The sequence below is a fragment of the Somniosus microcephalus genome, chromosome 19, assembly GCF_052327205.1.
Source record: "Somniosus microcephalus isolate GS21.2 chromosome 19, FLI_Smic_1.0, whole genome shotgun sequence".
NCBI classification, from domain to species: domain Eukaryota; kingdom Metazoa; phylum Chordata; class Chondrichthyes; order Squaliformes; family Somniosidae; genus Somniosus; species Somniosus microcephalus.
Genome location: NC_141005.1, coordinates 12,468,929 through 12,488,710, shown reverse-complemented (window position 1 = coordinate 12,488,710; position 19,782 = coordinate 12,468,929). Strand labels below are relative to the sequence as shown.

The 19,782-nt window shown below is 43.2% G+C and overlaps 1 protein-coding gene across 11 annotated transcripts in view; it reads right to left on the bottom strand.

Annotated features, from left to right (window-relative positions):
• arvcfb (ARVCF delta catenin family member b) overlaps window positions 1–19,782 on the bottom strand; it is a 369,553-nt gene that overhangs the window by 79,539 nt on the left and 270,232 nt on the right. For all 11 annotated transcript variants that reach the window (XM_086011973.1, XM_086011979.1, XM_086011978.1 and 8 more), the window contains one exon: window positions 13,875–14,058. In XM_086011973.1, the coding sequence (XP_085868099.1) occupies window positions 13,875–14,058 (184 nt within the window). The remainder of the gene's footprint in view (window positions 1–13,874; window positions 14,059–19,782) is intronic.

Below are 19,782 nucleotides of genomic sequence, written 5' to 3'. Positions count from 1 at the left end.
AAACAATTTGCAAAAACATGGCACCCCATGCTCACCACTGTGAAAATGGGACCAATGTTACCTGGCTTGATTCAGTATAGAAGTAGCACAAGGGACAAATCACCCAATCTACCTCAATAACTATAGCAGCATCCTCAACAAGATTTACCATTTCTAACAACAAATGCCCACTAGATTCCAAGTTCTCAACATGAAATGGTCTTGCTACAAGATAGTCAACACAAAAGATGGCGTTCACCTTGGAGTAAACTTGTCCACCTTGAGCTCCCCTTGGAGCACATGCTAAAGTTCACTGGTTATCATGTGAGCTATTACCAGATACAAGCAACATTAAGATAATTGCCATCTTCAAAGAAAATGGTTCATGGTTTATTAAATCCATAATTCCAAAATAATCTTGAGACATCAAACGTGCACTATTAACCAACTGAAACATTTTAGCATCTAGTCATTTCCCAATCCTTTCCTTCCATAGCCACACTGATATCCAGATATTTAACCACTATTTATCTGAGGCACACAGTGTCAGCTGTGGCTCAGCTGGTAGCACACTCGCCTCTGAGTCAGAAGGTTGTGGGTTAAGTCCCACTCCAGAGACTTTAGCACAAAAATCTAAACTGACACTCCAGTGCAGTGCTGAGGGACTGCTGCACTGTTGGAGGAGCCGTCTTCCGACGAGATGTTAAACCTACACTCTCAAGTGGATGAAAAGATACCACAGCACTATTTCGAAGAGGGGTAGGGGAGTTATCCCCGGTGTCCTGGCCAATATTCATCCCTCAATCAACATAACAAACAGTTTATCTGGTCATTATCACATTGCTGTTTGTGGGAGCTTGCTGTGCGCAAATTGGCTGCCGCATTTCCTACATTACAAGAGTGACTACACTTCAAAATGTACTTCATTGGCTGTAAAGTGCTTTGAGACGTCCGTTGGTAGTGAAAGGCGCTATAGAAATGCAAGTCTTTCTTTCCTACAATGACCAGCCAATAAAATGTGCTGAAACATGTTGAGAAGAGGAACACCTATCAATTTTCCCGACCCATAAGCTGCAACAATTTGCATCCACTTGGGTGTTATCCGGAGTGATTCGTAACTCAATGTCTCAACGAAGCTCCAGTGTAAATTTTAGCTGAAGCTGGAATTTGAACAGTAGAGCTCGCAAAATATTTTAATGCAATTTCTGGCAGTTGTCAATTGAAAGGCCAAGTTCCGATTGCTTTAAAAAGAAACATCAAGAAACTGAAGTGTTTACTGAATTTCACATTATTTCATAAGTACACAAACCAGCAATCAATAGTATTTATTATATTTTGAAAAGGTTTGCAATTCAACGAGTCGGTGGCTAAATGCAGCACCCAGTATAGTATTGAGCAATACAAGCCAATGAAGGTCCCTGGTCGATCTCTGGCCTGGGACAAGCTTACTACACAATCTGGCTCAGTACCCCTCCACTTTGATGCTTCCCGGCCTGAGTACCAGCAGGCTGCAGCAATGCCGGGATTTGGCCAAAAAGAACTGGCAACAAATAATAAATAAGCTTGTTAAATTCCATCTGTCGATGATCAAGGGCTAACTGCAAGGAGTAAATCTGACTGTTCAAAATGTAGGCAGCAGACTGCCTTTACTTGAAAGCACTGAACAAATGCATTTGTAATAAAAATCAGGAAGCATTTTTTCCCCACACAAAGCCTAGTGGAAATCTGGAATACTCTTTTCCCAAAACTCGATGGATGCTGGGGGTCAATTGAAATTGTCAAGATCGTTTGATTTTTCTTGGGTAATGGTATCAAAGGATGATGGAACATAAGTAGTAAATGTGGTTGTGGTACAGATCATCCATGATCTAATTGAAATGGCGGAAAAGGCTCGAGGGGCTCAATGGCCTACCTCATGTTCCTAAACCTTCTCGCGCCCTGCCCGCACCATCATACAGGAAACTTCCGATTAACCGGCCCCTAAATAACCGGAAATGTCGGTTAACCGGCAAAATTCAGGAGTCGGTTTCAGCTAACTTTTATAACTTGCACAGCAACAAATTGAGGAAGGCAAGGGTTTGGCTGCAGCTGTTGCTAAGCTACAGAGACGCTTGGAATTTGTGGACGTTCTTCTGAAGCTGTTGCTAAGCAACAGGGTTTGTTGCTTCATAGAGCTCTAAGGTCCGTATCTTTCACTATAGCGTTCTGTTATCCGGAATTGTTGTTGAACCGGCACGTCGGTCCCGTCCGTGCCGGATACCAGAAAGTTTCCTGTACCTGCCTCCCTGGTGCTCGAGATGCCGCAGATACTATTGTCTGCCTTCTGTTGACAAGCTCCCAGCCATTCTTTGCTTTCCATTTCAAGAAACGGCCTGGAATTTCCACATATCTGGTCCCACCCTACTGCTGTAACTTTGCTGTTAGTGCAGTGCTGGGACAAGCCATGGGGAAATTCCAGGACTATAATTGCAAGAATTTCAACTGCAGGTTTGTAACTGGTAAGTGAAGTTATTATTCAGCCGATAATGCAATTTGATCTGACGACTGGTATATGCTCCAAAAATCCTGCGGTCCAAATTGTTCACTGTGTCTAGCAAATGTGCCTGTGAGGTATATCTGCCAGAGTCCAAGTTGGAGTCAGTTTTTAATGTCCACCTCGTACTCTGGGCTTTCTGCTCTGCTGCTGACTATAAACATTGATAGGAAAGAAATTGGTTGTAAGACAAACAAAAATTGCCCTAACTGGAGAGTGGTACAAATGGTGCAGCTACTCCCAATCAGCCAACATAGATTCATTTGCTCAGCCTGGATTAAGGTACCAGATTTTTGTATATATAAAAAAAATCCTCTCTCTCAAAGTTTTACATTTTAAAAATAGTTCATTTTCTAGCATATGACAATTATAAACCAGCCAGTTACAACAGAGTAGCTCTCTGATCTATGCAAAGTTACTGATGTATAGGGGTAGTTTGCCATAGATCTTGCCCCTCGTACTCCAATTCTGGTGCACACAATAACTGGATACATAACATGCTTCCAAAATATTTCGGCCCAAATTGTGCATCTACTTTAAAAAAAATGTGTACCAGGACATAATTGTCTTACATTATCTTCGGAATGCTAGAGTACGGAGACACTCAACAGAGCCAAATGCAACACTTTCAACCAATGGGCACACGTGATCAGCCACCACATGACCAAACCGCCAGGAATAACCCAGACTTAGCAACCCCAGTGCCCATGGAGCTTCACCTCAGCACGCAGGGTGAAGAAAAATGATTTTAAAAAGCCTGGCAACATGCAAATTATTTTCTTCCGCCCCCCCCTGTGCCAGGCACTCTGGTAAAATTTACACGATCCAGTTTGATGCCGTGGATGCATGGGAGACACTCTGGGCAACTTGCCTTTCAATGTTCCTCTCTATGGGTTTCATGCAAGTGCTGTAACAGCATTACTACGGTCAGGATTTCAATGGAAAGGGAATAGTAGATGTAAACTTCGACCTCAACCCATGGGAATTATAAAATTCAACATATTAAAGCAGAATTAAACTATTACTTGATGTCAACTAAGCTGATTTTGCCTCATCAACATTGGAACATGTGAAATATACACAACTGTGGGAATTGATACTAATTTTAATATTTTTTGGAATTACTGCAGTTATAAAATGCATTCACAGTTAGAAATTGAACATAACATAAGAAATAAGAGTAGGCCACTTGGCCCCTCGAGCCTGCTCCGCCATTCAGTAAGATCATGGCTGATCTCAGGCTCAGTAACTTCCCAGCCCACTCCCCTACCTTGCAAAAATTTGTCTATCTCCACTTTAAATGTATTTAATGACCCAGCCTCCACTGCGCTCTGGGGCAGAGAATTCCACAAATTTGCAACCCTCAGAAGAAGTTCCTCCTCATCTCAGTTCTAAAAGGGCAACCCTTTATTCCTAGACTGTGCCCCCCAAGTTCTAGATTCCCCCACGAGGGGAAAACATCCTCTCTGCATCTACCCTGTCGAGCCCCCTCAGTATCTTATATGTTTCGATACGATCACCTCTCATTCTTCTAAATTCCCATGAGTATAGGCCCAACCTTTCCACGAGTCTCATCTCTGGAATTAACCTAGTGAATCGTCTCTGAACTGCCTCCAATGCAAGTATATCCTTCCTTAAATGAGACCAAAACTGTATGCAGTACAGTGTGTGGTCTCACCAATACCGTGTACAGTTGTAGCAGGACTTCCTTGCTTTTGTACTCCAACCCCCTTGAAATAAAGGCCAACATTCCATTTGCCTTTTTGATTACTTCCTGTACCTGCATGCTTACTTTTTGTGTTTCATGCACAAGGACCCCCAGGTCCCTCTAACATTTTGTAATCTAATTCCATTTAAGTAATAGTTTGCTTTTTTATTTTTCCTGCCAAAGTGGATAACCTCGCACTTTCCCACATTATACTCCATCTGCCAAATGTTTGCCCACTCACCTAGCCTGTCTATATCGCTTTGCAGATTCGCCGAGTCCTCTGCACAACTTGCTTTCCCACCCATCTTTGTATCATCCGCAAACTTGGCTACATTACACTCAATCCCTACATCCAAGTCATTAATGCAGATTGTAAATATTTGGGGCCTCACTAGTTACCGTTTGCCAACCAGAAAATGACCCATTTATCCCGACTTTGTTAGTTAGCCAATCCTCTATCCATGCTAATATATTACCCCCAACTCCGTGAGCTCTTATCTTATGCAGTCGCCTTTTATCTGGCACCTTATCGAATGTCTTCTGGAAATCCAAATACATGACATCCACTGGCTCACCTTTGTCCACCCTGCTTGTTACCTCCTCAAAGAACTCCAGCAAATTTGTTAAACATGATTTCCCTTTCCTAAAACCATGCTGACTCTGTTTGACTGCAGTGTGTTTTTCTAAATGCCCTGCTACTGCTTCCTTAATGAAGGACTCCAGCATTTTCCCAGCGACAGGTGTTAGGCTAACTGGGCCATAGTTTCCTGCTTTCTGTCTCCCTCCTTTCTTAAATAGGGGTGTTACATTAGCGGTTTTCCAATCCGCTGGGACCTCTCCAGAGTCCAAGGAATTTTGATATATTACAAGCAATGCATCCACAATCTCTGCAGCCACTTCTTGTACAACCCTGGGATGCAGGCCATCTCGTCCAGGGGACTTGTCGTCTTGTAGTTCCATTATTTTACCGAGTACTATTTCCTTCGTGGTAGTGATTGTCTTTAGTTCCCCACTCCGTGGCCCCTTGATTATCCATTATTGGGATGCTGTTAGTGTCTTCTTCAGTGAAGACAGATGCAAAATATTTGTTCGAAGTCTCTGTCATTTCCCCATTATTAATTCCCCAGTCCCATCCTCTAAGGGACCTACGTTTACTTTAGCTACCCTCTTCCTTTTTATATACCTGTAGAAGCTCTTATTATCTGTTTTAATGTTTCTTGCTTGCTTATTCTCATAATTCAACTTCATTTTTTTAGTCATCCTTTGCTGGTTTTTAAAAATTTCCCAATCCTCTGGTCTCCCACCAATCTTGGCAACATTGTATGCCTTCATTTTCAATTTGATACCATCCTTTACTTCCTTAGTTAGCCACGGATGGTGCTCCCTTCTCGTAAAATCTCTCTCACTTGAAGCATGATATAGAAATTTCTAAGCAAGATTAAGACAGTGTGTTAGCTGTAACACATCAACATCCTGGGGGTCACCATTGACAGAAACTTAACTGGACCAGTCACGTAAATACTTGGGCAACATGAGCAGGTCAGAGGCTAGGTATTCTGCGGCAAGTGTATCACCTCCTGACTCCCCACCATCTACCAAGGCACAAGTCAGGAGTGTGATGGAATACCCTCCACTTGCCTGGATGAGTGCAGCTCCAACACAAGAAGCTCGACACCATCCAGGACAAAGCAGCCTGGTTGATTGGCACCCCATCCACCACTCACTCCCTCCATCACCGGCGTACCGTGGCTGCAGTGTGTACCATCTACAAGATGCACTGCAGCAACTCGCCAAGGCTTCTTCGGCAGCACCTCCCAAACCCGCAACCTCTTCCACCGAGGACAAGGGCAGCAGGCGCATGGGAACACCACCACCTCCAAGTTGCCCTCCAAGTCACACACCACCCTGACTTGAAGGATTGGCGATATACTTCCATCGTCGCTGGGTCAAAATCCTGGAACTCCCTCCCTAACAACACTGTGGGAGTACCTTCACCACACAGACTGCAGCAGTTCAAGGCAGCAGCTCACCACCAACTTCTCAAGGGCAATTAGGGATGGGCAATAAATGCCGGCCTTGCCAGCGACGCCCACATCCCATAAACTAAGAAAAAAAAAAGCTAGCTCTGACTTCTATTACTCCATGAGACAGGATAAATTAATTTGTCACTGAATACAAGAACATTCCTCAGCTGTTTATGCCAAGATTCTAATCTAAGTGTTCAGTCCATCACAGTAATGGTACATTATTAGATTTTGGGGCCTGTACTTTGATAGCTCAGACCAGCCAGTTCTGCAACACTTCGATTTAAAGCCCTGTGTTACAAGTATGTTTCTTCTTTGATCTAAATATTACTGTGTAAAACAATAAACATCTTTCAGCAATGTGTAAAACTTGCATAAAATTAACTACCTGCAGCTTATTCTGAACCCCAAGCTGAAGAAAAATATAATTCAAATACATAAGAACATAAGAAATAGGAGCAGGAGTAGGCCAATCGGCCCCTCGAGCCTGCTCCGCCATTCAATAAGATCACAGCTGATCTGATCCTAACCGCCAATCCACTATCACAGAACCATCTCCTGAATCTAACAGAATTAGACACACGAAATAGGAGCAGGATCAGGCTACACGGCCCCTGGGCCCGCTCCGCTACCCACAGGGCCATGACCGATCCGAACCTAGACTCATGTCCAAATTCCTGCCCGCTCCCCGTAACCCTTAGTTCCCTTTACTTCTAGGAAACTGTCTATTTCTGTTTTAAATTTATGTAATGATGTAGCTTCTACAGCTTTTTGGGGCAGCATATTCCATGGACCTACCACCCTCGAGTGAAGTAGTTCCTCCTCATCTCAGTTTTGAAAGAGCAGCCCCTTATTCTAAGACTATGCCCCCTAGTTCTAGTTTCACCCATCATCGGGAACATCTTCCCCGCATCCACCCGATCCAACCCCTTCACAATCTTATATGTTTCAATAAGATCGCCTCTCATTCTTCTGAACTCCAATGAGTAGAGTCCCAATCTACTCAACCTCTCCTCATATGTCCATCCCCTCATCCCCAGGATTAACCGAGTGAACCTTCTTTGTACTGACTCGAGAGCAAGTATGTCCTTTCTTAAGTATGGACACCAAAACTGTACGCAGTATTCCAGGTGCGGTCTCACCAATACCTTGTACAACTGAAGCAATACCTCCCTATTTTTATATTCTATCCCCCTAGCAATGAAAGCCAACATTCCATTGGCCTTCTTAATCACTTGCTGCACCTGCATACTAACCTTTTGAGTTTTGTGCACCAGGACCCCCAGATCCCTTTGTACTTCCCAGTTTCTTGCCATTAAGATAATAACTTGCTCCACAATTTTTCCTGCCAAAGTGCATAACCTCACACTTTCCAGTATTGTATTCCATCTGCCAAATCTCTGCCCACTTACTTAGCCTGTCGATGTCCCCTTGCAGGTTTTTTATGTCCTCCTCACTCACTACTTTCCCTCCCATCTTAGTATCATCTGCAAACTTTGATATGTTACACTCGGTCCCCTCCTCCAAATCATTAATATAGATTGTAAAGCATTGGGGACCCAGCACTGACCCCTGCGGAACACCACTAGTTACTGATTGCCAGTCTGAGAACGAACCATTTATCCCAACTCTCTGCCTTCTGTTAGATAGCCAATCCTCTATCCATGCCAGAATATTACCCCCAATCCCGTGATTTTTTATCTTAAGCAATAATCTTGTGTGGCACCTTGTCAAATGCCTTTTGGAAGTCTAAATACACTATGTCCACTGGTTCCCCTTTATCCACCCTATACATTACTTCCTCAAAGAACTCCAGCAAATTTGTCAAACATGACTTCCCCTTCATAAAACCATGCTGACTTTGTCCTATTAAATTATGATTATCCAAATGTCCTGTTACTGTCTCCTTAATAATGGACTCCAAAATTTTACCTACCACAGATGTTAGGCTGACCGGTCTATAGTTTCCAGCCTTCTGTCTACTGCCCTTTTTAAATAAGGGTGTTACATTAGCAGTTTTCCAGTCTGCTGGGACCTTTGCTGAGTCCAGGGAGTTTTGGAAAATTATTACCAATGCATCCACAATCCCTACCGCCACTTCCCTCAAGACCCTAGGATGTAAGCCATCAGGTCCAGGTGATTTATTCGCCTGGAGTCCCATTACCGAGTACCACTTCCTTAGTGATTTTGATCGTGTTCAGCTGCCCCCCCCCCCCCCTTTAGCCACCTGTTTGTCCAGTGTTGGGATATTTTTAGTGTCTTCTACTGTAAAGACTGATGTAAAATATTCACTCATTGTTTTTGCCATCTCCATATTTCCCACCATTAATTTCCCGGTCTCATCCTCTAAGGGACCAACATTTACTTTAGCCACCCTTTTTCTTTTTATATAACTATAAAAACTCTTACTATCTGTTTTTATATTTTTTGCTAATTTACTTTCATAATCTATCTTCCCTTTCTTAATCAATCTTTTTGTTATTTTTTGCTGTCTTTTAAAGTTTTCCCAATCCTCTATCCTCCCACTAGATTTGGCTACCTTTATATGCCCTTGTTTTTAGTCGAATACTATCCTTAATTTCTTTACTTAGCCACGGATGGCTGTCTTTTCTTTTACACCCTTTTCTTCTCAGTGGAATATATATTTTTTGGAATCCTTAAATGTACACCACTGATCATGTATCGTCTTACCCTTTAATCTATTTTCCCAATCCACTCTACTCAATTCCGCTCTCATACCTTCATAGTCTCCTTTATTCAAGCTTAGCATGCTTGTTTGAGATCCAACCTTCTCACCCTCTAATTGAATATGGAATTCAACCATGTTATGGTCACTCATTCCAAGGGGATCCTTTACTAGGACATTTTTAATTAATCCTGTCTCGTTACACAGGACCAGATCTAAGGTTGCTTGCCCCCTGGTCGGTTCAGTTACATACTGCTCAAGAAACCCATCCCTAATACACTCAATGAACTCATTCTCAAGGCAGCCCTGCCCAATTTGATTTGTCCAATTAATATGATAGTTAAAATCCCCCATAATTATAGATGTTCCCTTATTACAAGCCTCAACTATTTCCCGATTGATACTCCGTCCAACAGAGTTGCCGCTGTTCGGAGGCCTATAGACTACGCCCACTAGTGTTTTTTTCCCCTTATTATTCCTTACCTCCACCCAAACTGTTTTATTATCCTGATCTTTTGACCCAATATCATTTCTCTGTATTACAGTGATTCCTTCCTTTATTAACATAGCCACCCCACCTCCCCTTCCTTCCTGCCTGTCCTTCCTGATCGTTAAATAACCTGGTATGTTTAATTCCCAGGCATTGTCACCCTGCAGCCATGTTTCTGTAATGGCCACAAGATCATACCCATATGTAGTTATTTGTGCCATTAACTCGTCTATTTTGTTACGAATGCTACGTGCATTCAGATAGAGAACTTTCAAAGATGTTTTGTGACACTTAGTTCCTGCTTTTGCCCTTTTTATTACTTTACCTTTTACTCCATACCTTCTGCCCCTTCCTGACATGCTCTGGTTTTTAATTTCCCCACTGCTACCTAAGTCTATGACCTTCTCTGTTGTCATTTTTATTATTTGCTCTCTGGGAACCCCCCCCGCACTAGTTAGTTTAAAGCCCTCTCTACAGCCCTAGTTATATGATCCGCCAGGACCCTAGTCCCAGCACTGGCCAAGTGAAGCCCGTCCCAACGGAACAGCTCCCTCCTGCCCCAGTACTGGTGCCAGTGTCCCAGGAAGCAAAACCCATTTCTCCCACACCAGTCTTTGAGCCACGCATTTAACTCTCTAATTTTATTTGTCCTAGCCAAATTCGCTCGTGGCTCAGGTAATAATCCAGAGATTATTGGCCCAAAACAGCGTCTAATCATTAAAGTAAAAAAATGGTTCACACCAACGTTACCCGATTCATCAGAAGTACAAATAGTAAATTCGTTCAACAGTTCATCTTTTATTTGGCCCGAAAACAAACTTTTTACGAATTGTGAAGGTTCTCTCCACTTTTCCCAACTCCCCATCTAACGAACACGATTTCCTAGCCATGAGGAGATGCCTCTGCTCGGGCACTGCCACTGCAGCTCTGCAACGGGTGGACAGGAATTTAAAAATTCAGTCAGTCTACACTTGGGTCTGCCCACAACATATCCTGTGCACAGCTGAAGACCTGATCAGCATTAAGGAAGTTGCATTTCTGAATATATCCCGTGCATTGCCGCACAGTCGTGCAGTAGATGGGAGAGCATTCATGAAGTTTAATTATTTATTTTACTATCCACCAGGAATGCTGATTTGGTTTAAACTTGGATGACGTCAAAGGTCAGCCTCGTCTGCAATGTTGTCTCAGTTCACGTGTACCAGTGGATCCAAAACAGCTATCAAAAACAATATAACAAGTAACAATCTAAACCGTCCGAGAGAGTCTGTCTACAGTACTGTGACCAACACATAATGCAAGAAGGTGCTGCGGTTCAAGCAAAAACAGTACCGACTAGAATCTGATGGAAAATGAGCTTAGCTATGGGGTAATGGTTTACAGGAGTGCAAGTTGAATGCACAATATTTACCATAGCTAACATGCAGTATTTTGTGAACATCTGTTGTGCATTTAAACAAAGCGCTGTACGTGGACAAAAATAATTTAAACAGCTGGGCTTAAACATCATATCAGCGAGACAAGTCTCGTGAAAATATTGCTGCACCATTTTTATACAGGTGCCATTTGCAACCTCATCACTTTACAAAATGGCAGTAGCTTTTGTATTTCTATCTGCTGGGGCTCCAAAGTGGGCAAAAAGCAATAGATTTCTATCATGAAACAGTATGCAGAATCACAAATACCAGGCTGCATTAGTTAAGGTCAATGAGACGATGCTGTCTACCTCTTTCCCGCACTCACAACCACCTCCCCACTGCACAAAAAGTGAGCAGTCTAGGCTGATTAAAGCAAGAAGTCATTTAAAAAGATTTTGCGCTCCGAGAACAAGCTTGCATAATCTAATGAACACTGACAAAACTGTAAATAGGAGCAAAGGAACCTTGAGAAAGACCAACAAGGAAGGAAGAGGGGTGGATCACTTGGGAATGTCCTGATTGAGCTGAATCCCATTGTTGAAACTGTGATAATTAGCACATAAATGTCTGCTCTAAGCAAGAGCAGATAAGACTATCTAGGTTGGCAGAACTCTGCACTAAACAAGTGGCACATAAATAGAGCTTACCATCCAACAGGAACAGGGTTAGAAGTCATGCCAAACTTCAAAAGGAAAAGGCATCTAAAGATTGCACACTCGCCAGAGGGGAATTTGTCCACCGAAGAGGACTTCTCTGATTCCACCAGAGCTATCGCGAGATTCACTGTTTATTAACTTATGAAACAAATGTACCCATGCTTGTAATTGAAAGACCATTGTGTATAAGACCAAAGCTTTGGCCACGCTCGATCAGCTCCGATGGACAGGTCACAGTCTCATATCGAGCATGCGGACAGTCAAAACTAGCGCTCAACTCGGAGCTCCGGCACGGCAAGAGAGCCCCAGGTGGGCAAAGGAAACGCTTCAGGGACACACTCAAAGCCTCCTTGAATAAGTGTAACATCCCCATCGACACCTGGGAATCCCTGGCCCAAGACTGCACAAAGTGGAGGAGAAGCATCCAGGAAGGCGCCGAACACCTCGAGTCTCTTCACCGGGAACAAGTGCACGTCAACCCAAGCACCCCACCCACCCGCCCCTTCAACCACTGTCTGCCCCACCTGTGACCAGAGACTGTAGGTCCCGCATTGGACTCAGTCACCTGTGAACTCATTTTTAATGTGGAAGCAAGTCATCCTCGGTTCCAAGGGGCTGCCGAAGAGATTACGTATATGAAGCAAAAGAAAAGCAAAGTTCTTCTACATTTCTGCCTCCTCGCGTCAGGATCCTTGTTCCCAAGCCTTCACAGATAGCTGATCTATACCAGGTTACTGCATAGCATTTACAGCACAGAAACAGACCATTTAGCCCAACTGGTCTGTGGCAGTGTTTGTGTTCCACACAAGCGTCCTCCCACCCTACTTCATTGAAACTGATCACCATATCCTTCTACTCCTTTCTCCCTCATGTGCTTAGCTAGCTTCCCTTTAGATGCATCTGTGCTATTCCGCTCAACTACCCCATGTGGCCGCAAGTTCCACATTCTTACCACTCCCTGGGTAAAGAAGGTTCTCCTGAATTCCTTATTGGATTTATTTGCGACTATCTTATACTCGTGGCTCACAGTTTTAGTCTCCCCCACAAGTGGAAACATCTCCACATCTACCCTATCGAACCCCTTCAGAATTTTAATGACCTCTATTAGGTCACCCTTCAGCCTTCTCTTTTCTGGAGAACAGAGCCACAGCCTCTTCCATCTTGCTCGATAGTTGTAACCTCAGAGTTCTGGTATCATGCTTCTAAATCTTTTCTGCACCTTCAGTGCCTCGACAATATATACTTTGTAACTTCCTACTATTCCAACAGATATGGCAACATCATCAATAATTTGGGGAGAAGCCAGAAGAATAATTCTAAACAGACACTTCACTCAAAGGGAGGGGGGCCCGGAATGGTAACTGAAAATTCTCAAGTTTTATGAACTCTTTGTGTTTAAACAGATTGGGGAAGAATGGCAGCATGTTAATCACTTTTTACAATCATCATCCCTCATCTCAAAATTTCTGCAGTGCTTAGTCATAGGATCTCCAAGTATTTCACACAAATTACGTTCAAAATGTAGTTTGTTAACCAACACAGCAAGATCCCACAAACAGCAGAGGAGATGAATCATCAATTTATATTTTGTGGTGGCGTTGGTTGAGGGATGAATGCTGGCCAGGATACTGTAAGAAACTCCTTTCCCGCCCCCCCCAATAAGTGCCATGAGATCTTTATCATTCACCTGGACAGTCAGCTGGGACCTTGGTTTAATGCATCCCCAAAAGGCAGCACTTCCGCCAGTGCAGTATTGGCTGAAGTGTCAGCTTAAATCCCGTCAGTGTGGGATATCAACCGACAGCTTTCTGACTCCAAAGCCGAGTGCTACCAACTGAGCTCAGTTAATACTAATATTAAATCAATCTCACTAAGCAATGCAAAACACCTGGGATGGTAGGAATGACGTACGAGGAGAGATTGGATCGATTGGGCTTATATTCGCTGGAGTTTAGAAGAATGAGGGGATCTCATTGAAACTTATAAAATTCTAACAGGACTAGACAGACTAGATGCAGGAAGGATGTTCCCGATGGTGGGGGAGTCCAGAACCAGGGGTCACAGTCTAAAGATAAGGGGTGGGCCATTTAGGACAGAGGAGGAGGAGGAATTTCTTCACCGAGTGGTGAACCTGTGGAATTCTCTACCACAGAAGGCAGTTGAGGCCAATTCATTAAATATATTCAAGGAGGAGTTAGATATATTTCTTAAGGCAAAAGGGATCAAGGGATATGGGGAGAAAGCAGGGACCGGGTACTGAATTTGGATGATCAGCCATGATCGCATTGAATGGCGGAGCAGGCTCGAGGGGCCGAATGGCCTACACCTGCTCCTATCTTCAATGTTTCTAAGAAATGTTAAAAAAAAATAGCAGCTTCACCTTAGACATCCCGATGTGTTTTTGAAGACTGTTGTCCATTCAGCATCACGTGGCTTGGAATCCTCATTGGGTTCGTTCTCCCATCCTGAATGAGGGATGATAACCTCGTTTGTTAGAGTCTGAAGGCCGTGATTAATAATCACGATTTTGAGTGGTTCATAGGAAGACAAGTTCCACAGCGTACCTGCAAAAAAAAGTCAAAACATTTGACAGCATAAAAACAATCTGCCATTGGAAAGTTTCCACAGACTGAACTGTGGACTCGAAGTTAACGCCTGTTGTGTGAAACCAAGAATATTTTGGCAAAGTTTGCATACTATAACAAACCAAAATTTCAACCTAATGATGCAACTGCAGAGACTTGCTGTAAACGAATCATAGAATGATGCGCTATTCGGTCCATTGTGCCTGTGCCGGCTCTTCACAAGAGCTTTCCAATTAGTCCCACTCCCCTGCCCTTTCCCCATAGCGCTGCAAATAATTACATTCTAATTTAAAACTTCCACAATCTACCGTCAAAGTCACAACACCAAAATTCTAAGCTTAACATCTATCCAACATGACTATAATAGCTGTACAGATATATGAACACTTTTAAAACCTGTTTTATTCGAGTGTCTGTTCCCTTGTTACCATCACCACACTTGCTCTTCCTCTCCCACAATGTGACACTGCTCCTCTGTGATCTGCTTTTTACAAAGCTTTCTGGATGAGTAGTAAAGTGACTCACATGCATAATTTAAAACCGATTAGCTGTCTTAGCTTAAAGAATGTCTGGACTGACAGATATTCAAAACTCCAAGGATCACAACTTTAATATTTAAAATGTGAAAGGCCACTATACTCCAATTTAAACTAGGTTTGAGGAACAACTTGATCAGCTGGAGCTCTTCAGTCTTGCAGAGACACGTCTGAGGGGACCCAAGATGCTTAGCAGCACAGACAGTAAATAAGGAACAGCGTTCTCAGATACAGCAGGGGAGCACACAGGAGGGCACAGGTTCAGGGATGCAAGCGATAAGTTTAGACTGGGTACCAGGGAATATTTCTTCATACAGTTGAAATGGGATGTCAGGAGGGGTTGTTAAGGCCAGGATGTTGAGTTCATTTAAGTACTGTGAAATACTGCATTGGGAAGATGGCAGGGCTGGTATTCTGGACAAAATAAATAGGTTGAAAGGCTTTCTGCATCCGACCCCATCTTTCAAACCTTTTTTGGACAGTGTGTAGTTTTGATGTGCTTCAGCTCAGGTACCAACCTCTTTCTACCCATCTAATTCCAGGGAGGAGTTAATCTCACCCTCACACTTCTTCCTTTCCCATAAGGAAATCAATCTTTACTTCATATTTCACACCAATCTCACTTCTAGATCTAGGGATTTCCATTTTTGCTTCCTTACCAAGAGTGTTTATTTAAATTTCCCCTTTGGCCTCTGGTTTGATCACGGATCCCCTCTGCAACTGAGCAAATACCAACAGTCCAGCTTCCTGAACAGAGTGAGGGCTTGATATCAAGTACATGGAGGGTTGCTTTATCTGACTGCACAAGCCATATTACATTACACCTCTCAGCTTGTGTGAAGGAAATTTTCACTAAAATAGATCATTTAATCACATTATCAGACGTAAAATTGAATGACTGGGAGTAATGGCATACGGGAAAAACAGGCAAGTGACGAGAGTTTGGGCTATTTTTAAAAAAATTTGTTTATGGGATGTGGGTGTCACTGGCAAGGCCAGCATTTATTGCCCATCCCTAACTGCCCTTGAGAACACACACACACACAAAACTAGTTCATTTGTAATCATTCATTTGTTTGAGGTGAAGTAGGAGTTATCTATCTGTAATGAAAGCAAGTTTTAAATGAATAAACAAACTTTAAAATTAATTTGTCTAAGGTAGAGCAACATAATACCCACCAGACCAAAACCATCAAAATGGTCAACACTGTTAAGGAGATACTTGAGGTACCTTTCTTACTGCATTTTTTAATCCATCTTGACAAGCGCACTACCGAATAAAAGATGTTTTCTGCAGTGACAGCACTATACCTTTTGACTGTTCACCTTGTCTTTCAGAAGCTTTATGGCCTGATGCACATCAGTATTTGTGGAGAGTCCCCTATAGGAGAATTTGAAAACTACTGCGCTCTAGGGTGAAAGCTCAAGACATAGTTCTGTTCATCAATGGAACTATGAGCCAATTCTGTAGCAGTCATATGATGTTGAACAATAACTTAACAAACCAATTCATTAAAAAATACAGCCATGTAGAACCGAGCATCACCTAAAATCTGTTGTCTCAGGACCTCACCATCGACATCACACATCCATTCTTAGCAACTCCACCCCCCGCACCCCCCCGCCGCCCAAGATAGTTTCAAACTAACTCCCCATCAATGACAACACAAAACCCAAGCTCAGCTTCTTTCCCCATATCCAGTCCATTACCAAGACTGCTTTCTTTCACCTTTGAATTCATTAAATATATTCACGAAGGAGTTAGATATATTTAAGGCTAAAGGGATATGGAGAGAAGGCAGGGACAGGGTACTGAATTTGGATAATCAGCCATGATCTCATTGAATGGCAGAGCAGGCTCGAGGGGCCGAATGGCCTACTCCTGCTCCTATCTTCTATGTTTCTATGAAACATTAACTGTCTATCCCGACATCTGACCCACCACTGCCCAGACCCTAATCCGTACCTCTCACGAGGAGGCTGGATTTCTTGCATTTTTCTTGACTGGCGTGCTCACCTTCACCCTCCACAAAGTGCAACTTTACCAGAACGCTGTAGCCCATGTCCTCTCTTGTGCAAATTCTCTCACTCCAATCACTTGTCTTCACCAAGCTCTACTGCCTTCCTGTGCTGAGCAGATTAAGAGATCCTCATTTTCAAATCTCTTCATGGCTACAGCCCACCCACACCAATGACCCCCTTCAGTTGCACATCCCTGCATGCACCACCTGCTCCTGCAACTGAACTACTCAATTCCTCGCGTCCACCACTAGCCCCCTGCTGCCTGAAACTCCCTCCTTAATCCTTCACCCTCATCGTCCGTCCTGCATTCAAAAGCCTTCTAAAATCTTCTTAGTCCTTGCTTCTGCTGCCTCCCCAAACTTCAGTTTCCTCCCCAATCTCCTGCTTCTTACCCACATTTTCACACCTTCATCCTCTAAAATCCCACGACACTGTTCTTTATACAAAGAGTTCTTTTGACATGCACATGGTTATACTTGGGCTTATATTAAATTAACCCCCATCAGAATATTGCAATTTACTAAAGAAACATTGGAAACCCATGTTTGAAACAAGGTTTTTCCAACCCAACAAAAACATGGTAAAAGACAGGGTGAAGAGTTTCTCACAATATCTCACTTTATATGTATCCCAGAACCACTCGACACATGCCGTCCTGTTTCCAACACTCAATTATTGTACAAGTCCACCTGAAGGCAGAGCACAACCGTTGACGAGCGCAGAAAAAGTTGCCTCCCAAAGAAGATTATGCTGCACCAACTCGGACAAGAATATTGCTTTCAGGAATGGCAAGGGCAATTAAAACCTTGTATATTTGTAGTAGGGAACAGGTTTCATGCACAAAACCAGATCAATTATACAGAATCCAGTGACAGTTTATGCAGCCATATTGAGACGCAGCATTTGCGACCAGCAAACATCTGAAGAACATCAGTTACACCCTCGCCACAGAGGCCACAGAAATGTACCTACCACTAGACCAACATGGACAAATACACATCAAATTTCATAAAGATTTATTGCTTACGGCAGCAGGAAACACGTTTTAAGCTCCTCCTACACTGACCCAAACTAACTACACCACCAAACTGGATTTTCAATTCTGTTTAAGCAGCCTCACCAATTCAAATGGAAGCTCAGACCAAAATCTTGCTAACTAGGTTAACAAGTTACTGCAAAGAAATTAGATTTGACTTCTAGTCACCAAGATGCTGAAAAGCAATGTTATGAATTTGTTAAAGGTCCTGACACAATGTGCACCAAGAAGTGTTCCGATGAAACACGTATTTTATATACACAATTAAACATTAAACTCAATTCTTCTTTCTAGAAATGAACAGTCGCAAAAGAAACGTTTTTGAAACTTGTTTCAAAAAAACTTGACCAACTACAGGAAACTCTTTTATCCGGCACCAACGCGCTGCCGGTTGATCAAAAAGTCCGGATTACAGAGAGGTATACTTACGAAGGTACGAGAGCCCCGTACACAGCCACAGATCCAGGCGTAGGTACAGGAACCCCGGTTACACGGCCACAGATCCAGGAACCCCGGTTACACAGCCACTAATATGAAGTAAAACTTACCTGAACCTACTCCTGCATTTTGCCGGTTAAGAGATTTTTCCGGTTATTTAGGTGCCGGTAAAGAGAGTTTTCTGTACTTAGAAGTTTAGATAGCAACATACATAACACGCAGAGCACAAACTGCTCGAATAAACATAGAAACATAGAAGATAGGAGCAGGAGAAGGCCATTCGGCCCCTCGAGCCTGCTCCGCCATCAAAGAGATCATGGCTGATCATCCAAATTCAGTACCCTGTCCCTGCCTTCTCCCCATATCCCTTTAGCCTTAAGAAATATATCCAACTCTTTCTTGAATATATTTAATGAATTGGCCTCAACTGCCTTCTGTGGTAGAGAATTCCACAGGTTCACCACTCTCTGGGTGAAGAAATTCCTCATTTCAGTCCTAAATGGCTTACCCCTTATCCTTAGACTGTGACCCCTGGTTCTGGACTCCCCGGCCATCAGAAACATCCTTCCTGCATCTAGTCTGTCCAGGCCTGACAGAATTTTATAGGTTTCGATGAGATCCCCTCTCAATCTTCTAAACTCCAGTGAGTATAAGCCCAATCGACACAATCTCTCCTCATACGTCATTCCTGCCATCCGAGGTATCAGCCTGGTGAATCTTCGCTGCACTCCTTCCATGGCAAGAACATCCTTCCTCAGGTAAGGCGACCAAAACTGCACACAATACTCAAGGTGCGGTCTCACCAAGGCCCTGTACAACTGTAGCAAGACAGCCTTGTTCTTGTACTCGAACCCTCTTGCTACGAAGGCCAACATACCATTTGCCTTCTTAACCGCCTGCTGCACCTGCATGCTTACCTTCAGCGACTGGTGCACAAGAACACCCAGGTCTCTTTGCACTTCCCCTTCTCCCAATCTATTGCCATTCACATAATAATCTGCCTTCCTGTTTTTGCCACCAAAGTGGATAACCTCACATTTATCCACATTATAGTGCATTTGCCATGTTTCTGCCCAAATCGTACTGAAGTTTCACGACATCCTCCTCACAGCATACCCTCCCACCCAGCTTTGTGTCATCTGCAAATTTGGAGATATTGCATCAATTCCCTTGTCCAGATCATTAATATATATTGTGAACAGCTGGGGTCCGAAGATCGATCCTTGCGATACCCGACTAGTCACTGCTTGCCACTCGGAAAACAACCCGTTTATTCCAACTCTTTGCTTTCTGTCCGCCAACCAGTTCTCTATCCCATGTGCCTTAATTTTGCACGCTAATCTCTTATGCGAGACCTTATTGAAAGCCTTCTGAAAGTCCAAATACACCACATCCACTGGTTCTCCCTTATCTATTTTACCAGTTACATCCCCAAAAAATTCCAGTAGATTAGTCAAGCATGATTTACCTTTTGTAAATCCATGTTGACTTTGTCCGATCCAGTCACTGCTTTCCAAGTGCTCTGCTATTACATCTTTTATAATCGACTCTAGCATTTTCCCCACTACCGATGTCAAGCTTACCGGTCTATAATTCCCCGCCTTTTCTCTACCAGCTTTTTTGAATAGTGGGGTAACATTAGCTACCCGTCAATCCATGGGTACCGTTCCA